Source organism: Mastigoproctus giganteus, chromosome 2 (genome assembly GCF_048544385.1).
Source record: "Mastigoproctus giganteus isolate SK-2022 chromosome 2, ASM4854438v1, whole genome shotgun sequence".
Lineage (NCBI taxonomy): Eukaryota > Metazoa > Arthropoda > Arachnida > Uropygi > Thelyphonidae > Mastigoproctus > Mastigoproctus giganteus.
The window spans coordinates 151,181,391-151,197,277 of NC_143576.1; the positions used below are offsets into that span (position 1 = coordinate 151,181,391).

Genomic DNA, 15,887 nt, shown 5'->3' on the forward strand with positions numbered 1-15,887 from the left:
TTCTTTCTGGCTGCAGATTCACACAATGCCAGCAGTTCTCTATAGGATTCAGGTCCAGGCTGTTTCCTGGCCAGCTAACAGTTGTAATGGATCATTCTTCCAATCATTTTTTCACCTGTAACAAATGTAAACACATTAATGTCGAACCTCTAATGCAGAAATGAAGCTAGAGTAACTATATAAGTGCCTACTTACACTTTTCATCCAATGACAAGGAGCAGAGTTGTCCTGAAATATGCAGTTACTTGGCAAGTTGAAATGGTCTCTAATGATTGTCAGCAATTTGCCTTCCAATATAGCCAGGTATCCATTGGAATTTACGGAACCTTTCATAAAATGCATTTTGTATCGCAGGTGACCTACTACATGATACTAAATGCACCCCCGTATCATTTAGCTGGTAGGGAATTTCACTGTAGACACCATACAGTCTTGATGGTATTCTTCACCACATCTAAGGCAAATTGTTTGTCTCCCATCAGAGCGATGCAGGTTGAATTTCTCATCCGAGAAAATAGCTGACTTCCACTGCTTGGGGGTCCCATTTGACATGCTCCTTACAGCAGATCAATCTAGCCTTTTTTAATTTTTTGTGTGAGGAGGGGATTCTTAGGATGACAGGCTACAAGTCCATTTTTGAAGAGACTTCTTCTGACTGTTATTGCACTTGCTACCACTCCTGTATGTTCTTCCCATTCTCTTTTCAGCTCAGACAAAGAAGCTTTACAGTTTTTAAGGCATAAGCGCTACAAAACATATTCCTGTTTTGGCATAGAGACTCGTTTGCATCTAGTTCCTGTTTTTATATCAGCAGAACCAGTATTCTTGAGTTTGGAAAGAAATCTACTCACTGCCAACTGATTACAAGACACTCTATAAGCAACATGATAGGAAGAACATCCTTCCTCACATAAAGCAACAATAGCACTCTTTCTTCGTGGCATCAACTGCACATAACTCGCCATCCTGACACAAGCAAGGAATGACTGCAACTCTTGCAGAGCTTGCTTATATAGATGAAAGTAACAGCTAATGTAATATTACATCACCACCTACGCATGTCAACTTTATCTGATACAATCTGTAAGAAATATTGACATATACTTACATTATTCGGATGACAATTACAATTTTAAGGGGTGATGCACTTTCTTTGAACACCAGTGTAAATGGTATTTTCTGGAAGGCCAGCTCACTTCCCCTAGAGAGGTAAACTCTCTGGTTAGGAACTCCTGATCTACTGTAATAAAATTGCATTATACTGATGGGGAGTGGAAGCAAGTTATTACGTATGTATAATAAATATATACAGAATTAGAAATTCACTTTACCCACCTAAGAGAACTGCTATTTCTTCTGGTGACATATCTTGCTGATTCTTTTCAAAAATAGTTTTCAAAATTTTTAACTTGTTGCAGTAAATGCCATCAACCTGCCTTGAAATAGGGAAAAAAATTTAATTAAACAAATATGATGGTTCATAACAATTAAACTGCTATTCTGGAAGCAGGAAAATTCTTAGAGAATTCTATATCAATATTTTATGTTCTTAACTCAAAATGTATAAAATTACTTAACTTGATGGATTTTCTATGAAAGAAAATAATTTCACCTTCACCTCCAGGTGCATTTTCAAAAACTAAGAAAACAGTTTATATATTTATATTTAAATAAAATATAATATTATATTATATTATAAGTATATATAAATGTACACTTTATAAATGTTATACTTGCATAAGCTACAGCTACATCATGAATTATTTCTTCTATTTTGTATAAAATTGATCAGACAGAGAGAGAAATGAGCAGAAAACACATTTTGATATTCTAATAATTAAAAATCTGTTCCACTCCAGAAGTTTACAGACAAAGCAAAAACTCAAATTTTATGAAGTATAAGAAGTCACCTTCAACATATAACTGTAAATAAAGTTTTCACAGTTCATTCTAGCAAGAAAAATATCAAGGAGAATATAATTATAAAATTAAAAATTTACTTATTGCAAGGGAGTAGATGCACTGATATATATTTTAGACCGGATTTCTTACCTTCCTAGCCATTTGTTTATATTGTGTGGAATTTTTCATTTCTGAATTTAGGACAAAAAACACTTAAGCATTATGTCTTAGTCTTTTTTTGTCCTAAATCACTTTTTAACTCCACTCCCGCTAGCATATAATTAATTCTTGGATTTCTGATGCTCCAGGTTAAACATAAGTTACAATTTTTCAGTTGTTTTTTGCAACCAATTTAAGTCATTTTGAAACAAAATGGCCTGATTTTGGTCATTAACTACCCATCCTACTTCTAAATAATCATCATACTTCGACACTTCGCCTATAATCCTCCTTGTCAAAGTCAATAAGCAAGATCAGAAACAGGAAAGTACCAAGCACTGATCCCTGAAGAACTTTAGCATTAACATTAGTAGAGGCATAATGAATCCCATTAGCATTGAGCATGCTCAAACCATTCAAGGCTTTATACACCTCTATCAGATCACCTCGCTGGTGCCTAGTATCCAGACACTGTAATTTGCAAAACTTAAGCCTTTCTTCATAAGAGCAACCCTTTGTTCCATTCACTAACCTTGTTGCCCTTTTCTGTACTCGTTCCAGCAGCTCTACATCTTTCTTGAAATGAGGCCTCCAGACCTGTATACAGTACTCAAGGTGTGGCCTGACCACTGCCCTATACAAGGGAATAATCACCTCCTTATCCCTGCTAGAAAAATTCCTGTATATCATTGATAAGACACCATGAGCTACTCTTGCAGCCCTTCTGCACTGCTCAGAAAACTTCATATCTGCCTGCATAATTACTCCCAGGTCCCTTTCATTCTCTACCACTGTCAGTGTAGTACCACAGAGTTGATACATTGCTCTGGGGTTGTTGTTTCCCATGTGTAGTACTTTACATTTGTCAATGTTAAACTTTATTTCCCACCTCTCAGCCCATCTGCTCAACCTTTTCAGATCCTGTTGCAGCAGCATAGTGTCAGTAGTGTCCTTGACAACCCTGCCTACCTTTGTGTCGTCTGCAAACTTCGACATTAAGTTTGATATACCATCATCAATATCATTTATGAATACAGAAAACAATAATGGACCCAACACTGAGCCCTGAGGGACTCCACTAATAACATTAGTCCACGACGAGCAGTGTCCATTGATTACCACTCTCTCTCTCTTCTCCCCCTCAGCCACCCCTTTATCCACAGCAGCAATTTGCCTCCAATGTCACACTGCTCCAATTTGTGCGGCAGTATTCCATGTGCAACAGTATCAAAAGCCTTTCTAAGATCCAAGTATATAATATCAAAGTTATTCCCTGCATCCAGTTCCTTTGTGACTGCATCATAGTATCCAATCAAATTAGTCAGGCAAGACTTCCCCTTAACAAAACCATGCTGTGTCTGAGCTATAACTGAAGTCTTGTCTAAATGATCCTGCAGTGCTTCTTTAACTAGTGCCTCCATTAATTTTCCTGGAACAGAAGTTAAACTCACAGGTCTATAATTACTTGTGTCAGCCTTTGATCCTCCTTTGTGAATTGGGGTCACATTTGCACATCTCCAGTCTGTGGGTACCTCCCCTGAGTCCAAGGAAGCTCTCATAATTATGGCTAAGGGTTTGCTTACTTCCTCTGCTGCCTCCTTTAATATAACTGGATAGATCCCATCCACCCCGCGTGCCTTTCTTGTGTTTATCTTCAACAATTTCTCCTCCACTTTACTTTCAGTTATTACAAGATTCTCTAGCTTACTGCTAGAGTTGAATACACCTCTGGCTTTCCCCTCGCTAAATAACTCCTCATGTGTGAATGTCGATGCAAAATATTCATTTAGTTTGTTAGCTACCTGAGCAGGATCATCAACAGTTGACCCATCGATATCAAGTGGACCAATCTGATTCATCCCCTTCCTTCTAGAGTTTACATAAGTAAAGAACTCTTTGCTGTTTTTCTTTGCATCCCTTGCCAAAGATTTCTTGTAATCTGCCTTCGCCTGCCTAACCTCCTTTGTAACTTGGTTACAGATCAACTTGTATCTATCATAGTCTTCTGTGTCATGTGTTAATTTGTATGTATCCCATGCATGTTTCTTCTCTGCCATATGCCTCATCAGTTCATCTGACATCCATTTAGGCCTAAACCTTGAACAATATTTCTTAGTTGGTATGTAAAGCCTAGTAGCTTCCAAGATAAGTTCTTTGAATGCTTCCCATTTTGCATTTGCTGTTGGTAACATCATCAGTTGGTCCCACTGTATAGAATTTAAATACTGTCTCAGTCCATCGTAGTCGCCTTTATGAAAGCAATAACCCTTCCCTTTACCCCTAATGGTAGTTACCTCTTTGAAACTAATTTCAAACTTAATTTTACCCCCACCCTCCTCATATCATATAGCTTCTCTATACCATTATTCTTGATTATATATATATATATATATATATATATATATATGTGTGTGTATGTGTGTGTGTGTGTGTGTGTGTGTAGAAGAAAAGAGGCTTAAAAAATTATTTTTTTTTTTGATTCAGTTCTAATTAAACTGAGAATGTTTAGAATGTTTTGAGAATGAGTTTAGAGAATGTTAAACTACGGAGTTTTATTAAGTGTTTCAATTAATTACTAAGATTATATCAATTATTCCTAAGATTATACCTTATTAATTAATTACTAAGGTTATAACTGTATACAGTTACAGTTATAATCTTAGTAATTAATTGATAAGGAGATAAGTATATTTACTCTTCACCTCTATTAATCAGAAAAAATGAAGGAGAAAAGAGCATTTAATTTAAGAAAAAAAAATCAAATGTACCTGAAATGTAATGCACTGCATACATTCTTTCAGAAATTCTATTTGGAATACATGCCTTGATATCCTTCTTAGTTCTAATTAGTGTCCTAATGAGTTTAAGTTCCATACACCTGTTTTATAATAGAATTTGACTTGTCTACCTTAATGGGATTCTTCAACTTCAATCCTCAATTAATAATTTTTTTTTGTCCCTATATTCTTTCAGAAATTCCATTTGGAGAGAGGCCTTGATATCATTCTCACTTCTAATTACTGTACTAATGAGTTTAAGTATGAGAAGGATATCAAGGCCAATTTCCAAGTAGAATTTCTGAGAGAATGTACAGACAGAAAAATTGTTTCTAGAGGATTAAGCTGAAGAATCCCATTAAAGTAGGTAAGTCGAATTCCATATTAAAACATGGCAGAACTTAAACTCATTAGGGCACAAAAAAGAACCATTTTAAAAATGTGCCAAAACTGACATTTTCAAAGGCATAAATCAAATTATTATTCACCTTTCATCTGATGTATGTTTCTCCACATGTTCCATCTTATCAATCAGGCCAACTAAAAATTGAAGTGGATCTAACTGAGCTGTGGAATCCATATGAAGAGCTTGATTCACAGCAAGGCACTGGAGTATTGCACCATTATATCCATCTTTGTGAGCATGAGTAATTCTAGCACTTTTTCCTGCCAACTGATAAACAAATAACAATAAGTAAAAATCACAATACATATACTTATGCTAAATGTAAAGAAATTGATTTAATCCTCTAGTGAATATCTTGTACCAACTATTAAAAAAAAAAAAAAATTGAAAAATTTTATCTATTAGAATTACTTGTTTGTTTGTTTGTTATTTGGTTTTTAGGAGCATTAGCAACTAAGGCCATATTGCTCCGGGGATATGCTGTAGTCAGTCCCTGACCTTTCCGCATCCTCCTTATTTGGTGGGCATGGGCTCGAACCCCAGTCTAATCAAGAAGCATGTGCTATGCACTGCTGCTCCTGCCCACCTGGCTATGGAAGCGCCTATTAGAATTACATCAGTAAATTTGTGTTCCTCCGTATGACATTCACTTTTGACTTTCATCATTAACTAGAAAGATTAAATAGAAAATTATAGCTAAAAAAATCCTGTAGTTTCATTTTGCTGTACAAAGTGTGCTGCATACATGCTCTGTTCCCACAGAACTTTAATTTCAAGTTTGAATTCACTTGCTTTAAGTTGCTAAACACTGGAAGTAAAATAGTTTTTTCTGATAAAAACATTGCTATTACTAAAGATTTCATTTGTTTTTATTATCCAATGTAGTGTCAGAATAAATAAAAAATTTAAATAAACCATTTTAAACTATTTCTTGCTTTTTATACAAAAAAAAACTTAACAGTATATATATATATATATACACCAAGTGCCAGCTTGGATTTTTTTGGACACATAACCAATGGGTTAAGTAATCAGCAACAATCTTAACAATATATGAGAAAGTCAAAGTATACAAAAGGGTAGGCTGAAAAATAATGCCTTCCAGTTCATAACCTTCACACTAAGGAGAACAGCAAGTTCCAACTATGTTTCCTCTAATAATAATTTCTAGGTAACAATTTCTAGTTAGTAGCACACACAGTAGCATTTCTGTATGTTGTTTATTCACAAGTTATGCCATTTTAAATGGAACCATCTTTGAACGTGCAGTTAAAACAAGAAATTTTTGGAAAAATGGACCACAATCAATTTGAGTCTGGTATACACTGAGACAACAGACAAGCTCAAAAAATGAATAAAACAAGAAAGAGCTGGCAAAACATCAATATTGTTTCAATATGATGACATTCAATTTTACTGTAGCCATGCTCTCCCTTGGATGCTCTCATAATTATGGCCAAAGATTTGCTTCTCTCTTTTTCTGCCTCTGTTAATATAATTGGATAAATCCCAATCTGCCTAGGTGCGGTATTTACATTTAGCCTCAGCAACCTCTCTTCCACCTTCCCCTCCATTATCACAAAATCATTTAGTACACTGTTAGAATTCTACATACTTCTGGTAACCCCATTCCTAAAGAATTTCGTACATGTGACAGTAGATAAAAAATATCTATTCAGTTTGCCAACAACCTGAACAAGCTCATGAACAATTATACCATTCATACCCATCAGACCAATGCAATTTATCCCTTCTTTCCTAGTTTATAAAAGTAAAGAAGTCTTTTCTTTTCTTTACATTCTATGCCACAGACCTCATAATCTGCCTTGGCTTGCCTATCCCCTTTGTGACTTGACTGCAGACTAGTTTATACCTACTATAGATTTCTCTATCCACTGATAACAAATATGCCCCCAATGTATTTTTCTTAACTGACACTTATCAGTTCATCTGAAATCAATTTAGGCCTAAGCCTTGAAGAGTATCTCTCAGTTAGTATAAAAAGCCTAGTGTAGTTAGTACACTTACTTTCCCAAATGCCTCCCATTTATAATTTGCTGTTGAATACTGTTTTAGAATTTACTGTTATAGTAATTGGATTTGGGCTGCCAGGTGTCACTTGGTGAAGACGTAGACTTCTGTAGCTGCTGCAAGCTGATAAGTTTTCTTTGAAATTTTATTGTATTTTTGATTAGTTAGCATATTAATTTGTGTTTTACAAATAGATTAAATAGGTTACTGGCATTCGTTAGCTTATTTTTTAAATTTAGCTAGTGATTTTGTAAGCGACAACTCGCTACTTCTACTGCTATCGTAGTGGCACTTTTGGCAGGAATATTTGGCAGGAGCTACTGGTTACAGTAGTGTAACCAGTAGCTCAGAAGAATCATCATCATCAGCCATTTTCAATCCACTGCAGGATGAAGGCCTCTCCAGCAACTTTCCAGTTCCTTCTGTTTTGTGCAATGGCCATCCATTTACTATCCACAAACTCATGAATTTCATCTGTCCATCTCCATTGTTGTCTTCCAGGTTTTCTCTTAGCTCCTCTTGAGTACCATTCTGTTATTTTCTTAGTCCTTCTGTCATCATGTCTTCGAGCTATGTGTCCTGCCCAAGACAATTTTAGTTCTTTAGTTTTGATAAAAATGTCCTTTACTTGAGTTTGCTGCCTAATCCATGTGTTTCTCTTCTTATCTAACAGTCTGATTCCCAATATAATTTGTTCCATTCTTCGCTGTGTAGTTCTCAGCTTCTCTTCCATTCTTTTGGTGAGTGCCCAAGTTTCACTTCCATAAGTCATGGTGGGGAGTATACATTGGTTCATTATTTTATGTTTCAGACAAACTGGAATATTGCTCTTCAGTATGTGACTATATTTCCTGAATGCTATCTATCCAAAATTTATTCTTATTTTGACTTCCAGCCATTTATCATTATTACAGCTAATAACCTATCCCAGATAAGTATATGACTCCACCTTTTCAATTACTGCACCTTCAATCATTATGTCCCTTTCTGTGGCATACTTGTTCATCATTACTTTTGTTTTAGCCATATTCATCTTTAGTCCAAAATCCTTACTAAACTAACTGTGCATAACTGATTAAGATTTTCCTCTAATTCTTTGGGATCGTAGCTAATGACCACAATGTCATCTGCAAATCGTAAATGGTTTAGGTACTCTCCATTCACATTGACTCCTTTCTGCGACCAGTCTAATCTTCTGAAAGCTTCCTCAAGGGCAGCAGTAAACAGCTTCGGAGATATTGTGTCTCCTTGTCGAACTCCTTTCTCGATTTTAAATTTCCTACTGTCTTTGTCTGGTCTAATAAAGGAGGTAGTGTTCTCATACATTTTCTTCAAAATCATAATATATGGGGTATCTATGCCTTGTCTTTCCAGTGCCCGAAACATTGCCTTATGCTGTATGGAGTCAAATGCCTTTACATAATCCACGAATGTCAGGCATAATGGTGTTTTATATTCATTTGCTTTCTCCATTAGCTGTGATATTACGTGAAGGTGATCCATAGTTGAGAATCCTGTCCTGAAGCCAGCTTGCTCTTTTGGTTGATTCTCATCAAGTATTCTTTCTAATCTGTTAATAATGAACAACTTGTAGAGGTGGGATAACAAGCTAATTGGTCTATAATTTCCAATTTCTGATTTATTTCCTTTCTTATGCAGCAAAACTATGATTGCATTATTCCACTGCTTAGGCATCACACGTTTTCAAACGCATTTTGTGAAGAGCCTTGCCAGTATATAGCGTATATACTGGTATATAATATAGTGTAACTTGATAATGTATATCTCGAATTTGATAACTAAGGTATAACATAAAACTATGTAGCGGAATACGTATTACTGCATTAGCTTAGTATAGTATTGTATAGTCACGTATAGTATAGTAAATTAATCAATTAAATTTATTACTCTTATTAATTTTCATTGTTAATTCATTAAATCTTATTTAAATGGAAATCATACCCCAGACTACAGCAGCAAAAGCAAATGTGCACAAAGTACTGGGAGTGCTGTGGCTCAGGGAGAGAACCGAAGGGGACAATGCTCCAACACATCACAGCCTAAAGAAATGTTCAACTTGTGAAATGTTTGCAGAACCTTCTGGGACAGGACATGATGTTGCCAAGGGGAATGTCTTTGTCTTTGTGTGTGCTCGATGTAAGCAGTGTGAAGAAGTTAGGCATCAATCAGCATTGTTATGGGCCTTTATGAGAGCTTGAAGGGCACGGTAGATGCCCTCGAAGGACTTAAATTGGGGGACACATCAAGCTCTCAGCTGCCACATCAACACCAGAATTTGCACTTGATCATCAGGCAACAAAGTGGCAACCTTCAAAGCAGAATGCATTGGTCCCACACTAGCTAGTTATTCTCGGTGACTCTATTGTCAAGGAAATGGGAAATATATTGTGCAAAAAGAAAGGGTGCAAGAATATTTGCTGATGGTATCGAGGCAGTGTTAGGTGAGTCAGAAAACTGCTAGCTTGTGGGGATTCACAGACTAATAGATTAATAATAGCCACAAGCAGAGGTGAAAGTGATTCTTGCACTGCTTCTATTGGAATGAGCAGCAGCCTGGAAAGAAAGGTATGTGGATTTCAAGGGCTGCTGGGAGTCATCATGGAACAAGTAAATACATGGGTTGTGTTAGGGTAACTAAGAGTAAGAATAGGTGTATGTATACTTGCATGTACACCAATGCTAGGAGTATAGTAAATAAATTTGATGAATTTGAAGTGCTGGTCAAGGAATCAAAAGTGGATATTGTTGGGATATCAGAGAAGTGGTGCCACACGGATATATTTTCCTCCAAGGGCTCACATCTGGTAAGTATGGGCCTGGCACACCCAGTGTCCTGAGCTGGATATCATCATTCTTATCTTTCTTGGTGATTCCTTTCTACTTCTCTCTCTCTCTCTCTCTCTCTCTCTCTCTCTCTCTCTCTCTCTCTCTCTCTCTCAGGGTAATAGGGATTTTTTTTTTTTTTTTTGGCCGGTGCAGCATAAGCTTCAGACTTCCTTGCACCATATGGCTAATAATAATAATAAGCAGTGCAGAATTGGAATTTGGGGAGTATGATGTGTACAGAAAAGATAGACAGGACAGGAAGGGAGGAGGAGTTATGCTGTTAGTTAAGAAACACATAAAATCTAAAGAAGTGCATCCATTGTGGACAATGAAATGTTGAGTGTGGTGTGACATAAGCACTAGGAAAGGGAAAATAAGAGTAGGTGTGGATTATAGGCCTAATGAATCTGATGAGTATAATGAGCAATTGTGCAAAGAAATAGAGTGAGCCAGTAAATCAGAATGCTTTATAATGGAGGATTTTAACTTTCCAGATACTGACTGGAACTTGTGGATAAGTCACTTGCACACTGGCAAGACTTTTGTGGATTTATTGGATAACTGTTTTCTACAGCAACATGTTTGAGAGGCAACCAGAGGGAGTTATACTCTTCATCTCATTATCAGCAGTGATTCTTCATGCGATAATAATCTGCAGATAAAGGAACCACTAGGTGGCAGTGATCACAGTGTACTGCTGTGAGATTTACTTAAAAATGTAACTACCATCGGAGGTAAGGGGAAGGGTTTCTGCTTTCGTAAAGGTGACTACAGTGGTCTCGGAGAGTTTTTAAATTCTATAGAATGTGATCAACTGATGATGCTACCAACGGGGAATTCTAAATGGGAAGCTTTCGGGGACTTACGGAGGTTACTAGGCTTTTCATACCAATTAAGAAATACTGTTCAAGATTAAGGCCTAAATGGATGACAGATGAACTAATGAGGCTTATGGCAGAGAAGAGAAATGCATGGGGTGCATATAAATTTTCAGGTGACACAAAAGCCTATGGCAGATATAAGCTCATCCATAATCAGGTCAAAAGGAGGTTAAAGCAGGCGAAGGAAGATTACGAAAAACCTTTCGCAAAGGATGCAAAGAAAAGCAACAAACAGTTCTTTACTTATGTAAACTCTAGAAGTAAAGGGGATGAATCTGATTGGTCCAATTGACATAGATGGTTTCACTATTGATGATCATGCTCAGGTAGCTGATAAACTGAATGAGTATTCCGCATCTACATTCACACATGAGGAGTTATTCAAGGAGGGGAATACCAGAAGTTTATCAAACTCTGGCAGGGAGCTCAATGATTTTGCAATAACTGAGAGCAAAGTGGTGGAGATATTGTTGAAGTTAAACATAAGGAAGGCATCTGGGGTTGACGGAATCTATCCACTTATATGAAAGGAAGCAGCAAAGGAAGTAAGCAAACCCTTAGCCACAATTATGAAAGCTTTCTTGGACTCGGGGAAGGTCCCCGTGGACTGGAGTGTGCAAATGTGTCCCCACAATGGGGGATCAAAGGGTGACACAGTTAATTATCCATTAATCTAACTTCTATTCCTAGGAAAATAATGGAGTCACGGGTTAAGGATATTGTTGTTATTTGGTTTTTAGGAGCATTAGCAACTAAGGCCATATTGCTCCGGGGATATGCAGTGGTCATTCCCTGATCTTTCCGCATCCTCCGTATTTGGTGGTCACAGGCTTGAATCCCGGTCTAATCAAGAAGCGTGTGCTACGCACTGCTGCTCCTGCCCACCTGGCTACGGGTTAAGGAAGCGATGCAGGATCATCTAGACAAGACTGCAGTTATAGTTCACACACAGCATCAGTTTGTTAAGGGGAAGTTTTGTGTGACAAATCTGATTGGATACTATGATGTGGTCACAAAGGAACTGGATGCAAAGAATAATTTTGATATCATATCCTTGGATTTTAGGAAAGCTTTCGATACTGTGGCACATGGAACACTACTGTACAAATTGGAGCAGTATAGCATTAACGGCAAGTTGCTACAATGGATAAAAGGACGGTTGAGTTGGAGAAGACAAAGAGTAGTTATCAATGGACACTGTTCTTCATGGACTAATGTTATATGTGGAGTACTCCAGGGTTCGATGTTGAGCTCATTGTTGTTTTCAGTATTTATCAATGATATTGATAAAGGTATATCAGGGTTAATGTCTAAGTTTGCAGACAATTCAAAAGGTGGGCAGGGTTGTTAATGCCAGTAAGGATAGTATGCTACTGCAACAGGATCTGGAAAAGTTGAGCAGATGGGCTGAGAGGTGGCAACTGAAGTTTAACATTGACAAGGGTAAAGTACTGCATATGGGTAGCAGTAACCCCAGAGTAACATTCCAACTGGGTGGTACTACACTCAGTATAGTGGAACATGAAAAGGACTGGGGGTAATTGTGCAGTCAGATATGAAGTTTTCTCTAAGCAGTGCAAAAAGGATGCAAGAGTCTCTCATGGTGTTTGTTAATGATATACAGAAATTTTGCTAGAAGGGATAAGAGGGTGATTGTCCCCTTGTATAAGGCAATGGTAAACCCACACCTTGAGTACTGTGTACAGGTCTGAGGGCTTCATTTTAGGAAAGATGTAGAGCTGCTGGAACGAGTACAGAGAAGGGCAACAAGATTGGTCAGTGGAACAAAGTATTGGTGTTACCAATAAGGATTATTATGTTCTGAAAATTGCAGCTTCTGGAGACTAGGCACCTGCAAGGTGATCTAATTGGTGTATAAGGCGTTGAATGGATTGAGCAAGCTGAATGCTATGGGATTCTTCCTCTTGCTCAGATTACTCCCCTGAGTTGAGGAAAGAGAATTGTAGAACAAATGTGCAGAAATTCACCTTTAGCCAGCAGGTGGCTGATAGTTTGAGCAAGCTTCCATCTGTTGTAGCGGAGGTCAGCAACTTAAATAAGTTTAAAGCAGAACTAGACAAACATTTGGAATGAATGGATGGGTGAAATGGGAAAGGTTTTTTTTTTTTTTTTTTTTTTTGGCTGATGTGGTTTAATCTTGCTTTCTTGCATCATATGCCTCTACTAATGCTAATTACATCAGTTGGTCTCAATGAATATAATTTAAAAAATCTCTGAGACCGGTGTAGTCCCCTTTATGAAAGCAAAGGCTCCCTTCCCTTTACCCTTGACAGTACTTACATCTTTAAGGAAATCTCATATTAATACAGCATATTCACTGCCACCTAGTGGTTTTTCACCTGCAGCTTCTTAATACATGAACAGTTACTTTTAATAAATATATCAAGGGTATTGCTTTCTCTCATTGCCTGTCTAACATGCTGGTGTAGAAAACAGACATCCAATAAATCCAGAAAAGTCTTGCTACTGCGTGAGTGACCAAACTCACAAGTTCCAGTCAATATCTGGAAACTTAAAATGTCCCGTTATAAGACATTCTAATTTATTATTATTATAACTTTTTCTCCCTTATGGGATTTTTTTCTGCCACATGACAGGTACTGATACCAAGTGCATGGGGATTTGGTTTGGCTCTGATTTTTATGGCACATGGGCAACTAAAACTGCATGGTGTGATTGTTTTTTCGGTTACTACAGGGAAATCGAAAAATCACTGTGCACCTATACCTGAAAAGATAAAATTGCCTCATTCTTAATGTTAATGTTACAACAACTGGTCTAAGTGACTTTTGACAGAGATATTCCCCCCCCCCCTCCGCACACCCCTTTTTTCATTCTCAGGCAGTTTCAGTCCATTATTCCTTTAATGAAATCAAGTTTAGTCATATTACAACTGTTAACGTGAAAGTGAGGTTATCACTTAAGGCACAAGTGTTTTTGGTAAAACAGGTACTTTTTAACGCAGGTAAATATACAGAAGAAGTCAAACAGAAGTCTGCGAAAAAATTCCCTGACATCCAAGTGTCACACTGCAATACAGTGCAACAATTAAAAGCCAAGTTTTATAAAAACAGATCAGTTATGGATGCATGGAGATCAATCAAATCATGAGGGCTAACTGAGGGAAAAGGAAAGTGCTGGATATTTCAAAGGCATAGATACCCAATATATTATAATTTTGAAGAAAATATATGAGAGTGCTACCTCCTTTATTAGACTAGACAAAGACAGTAGGAAATTTAAAATCGAGAAAGGAGTTCGACAAGGAGACACAATATCTCCGAAGCTGTTTACTGCTGCCCTTGAGGAAGCTTTCAGAAGATCAGACTGGTCGCAGAAAGGAGTCAATGTGAACGGAGAGTACCTAAACCATTTACGATTTGCAGATGATATTGTGGTCATAAGCCACGATCCCAAAGAATTAGAGGAAAATCTTAATCAGTTATGCACAGTTAGTAAGGATTTTGGACTAAAGATGAATATGGCTAAAACAAAAGTAATGATGAACACATATGCCACAGAAAGGGACATAATGATTGAAGGTGCAGTAATTAAAAAGGTGGAGTCATATACTTATCTGGGACAAGTTATTAGCTGTAATAATGATAAATGGCTGGAAGTCAAGAGAAGAAGAAATTTTGGATGAATAGCATTTAGGAAATATAGTCACATACTGAAGAGCAATATCCCAGTTTGTCTGAAACGTAAAATAATGAACCAATGTATACTCCCCACCATGACTTATGGAAGTGAAACTTGGGCACTCACCAAAAGAATGGAAGAGAAGCTGAGAACTACACAGCGAAGAATGGAACGAATTATATTGGGAATCAGTCTTCTTATCTAACAGTCTGATTCCCAATATAATTCGTTCCATTTCGTTCCAAACTCAAGTAGAGGACATTCTTATCAAAACTAAAGAACTAAAATGGTCTTGGACAGGACACATAGCTGAAAGATATGATGACAGAAGGACTAAGAAAATAACAGAATGGTACTCAAGAGGAGCTAAGAGAAAACCTGGAAGACAACAATGGAGATGAACAGATGAGATTCATGAGTTTGTGGGTAGTAAATGGATGGCCATTGCACAAAACAGAAGGAACTGGAAAGTTGCTGGAGAGGCCTTCATCCTGCAGTGGATTGAAAATGGTTGATGATGAAGTAGTTATAACAGATAATAAATTTAACTATCTAATGCCACCCACATGGATCGAACTCTCACACTAGCTATCTGTGCCAAATCACCAATTCTAAAATCTCTATGAATATTACTGTTTCACGTTACGATCTACGTGACAAGTAAAATAATTAAAACACGTACATAGTCCTATAATTTATAGTTTATAATCCTCTGCTGATACTGATTACAGTGCTAAATGTTACATAGAAACTTCGAGTATCTGCTATATCGATATGAAAACAATGGCGGCAGATTCGAGTGCTACTCTCAATTCAATGCCGGCAGAAATTTACTGTGGTTTTCTATGCAATTACAAGGCCGAGTAAAGAATAAATGCACCAAAGTAATCATAAAATCACAAAAAATATTATACTCCTAAATTTAAATCAAAAGTTACACAAAAATAATAATTTCAATTCAATAAATAAAAAAGTCGACAGCTACTTTGAACATGTCTGGCTCCTACTAGCCTCGTCAGCAGACCACAAGAAACAAAGACAGGCAAAGACACTTCATGGCAGTGCACTACAATAACTTCCATCAAGACTACATAGATAAGAAGCTGTTGGGCCATGCTTCCAATGCATGGCTCAACAGCAGACCACTCTTTCCTGAGGCCAATGCATTCATGCTCACTATCCAAAACCAAATAATCAACACCAGTAAAACTACAGAAAATA

At 37.1% G+C, this 15,887-nt stretch overlaps 1 protein-coding gene across 2 annotated transcripts in view; it reads right to left on the reverse strand.

The window, feature by feature from the left end:
* Window positions 1-15,887, reverse strand: part of LOC150089662 (ADP-ribosylhydrolase ARH3-like) — a 162,841-nt gene that overhangs the window by 59,096 nt on the left and 87,858 nt on the right. For both annotated transcript variants that reach the window (XM_090389585.1, XM_090389584.1), the window contains exons 4-5: window positions 5,327-5,511; window positions 1,336-1,436 (exon numbers count right to left, since the gene is read on the reverse strand). In XM_090389585.1, coding sequence (XP_090245711.1) covers window positions 1,336-1,436; window positions 5,327-5,511 — 286 coding nt within the window. The remainder of the gene's footprint in view (window positions 1-1,335; window positions 1,437-5,326; window positions 5,512-15,887) is intronic.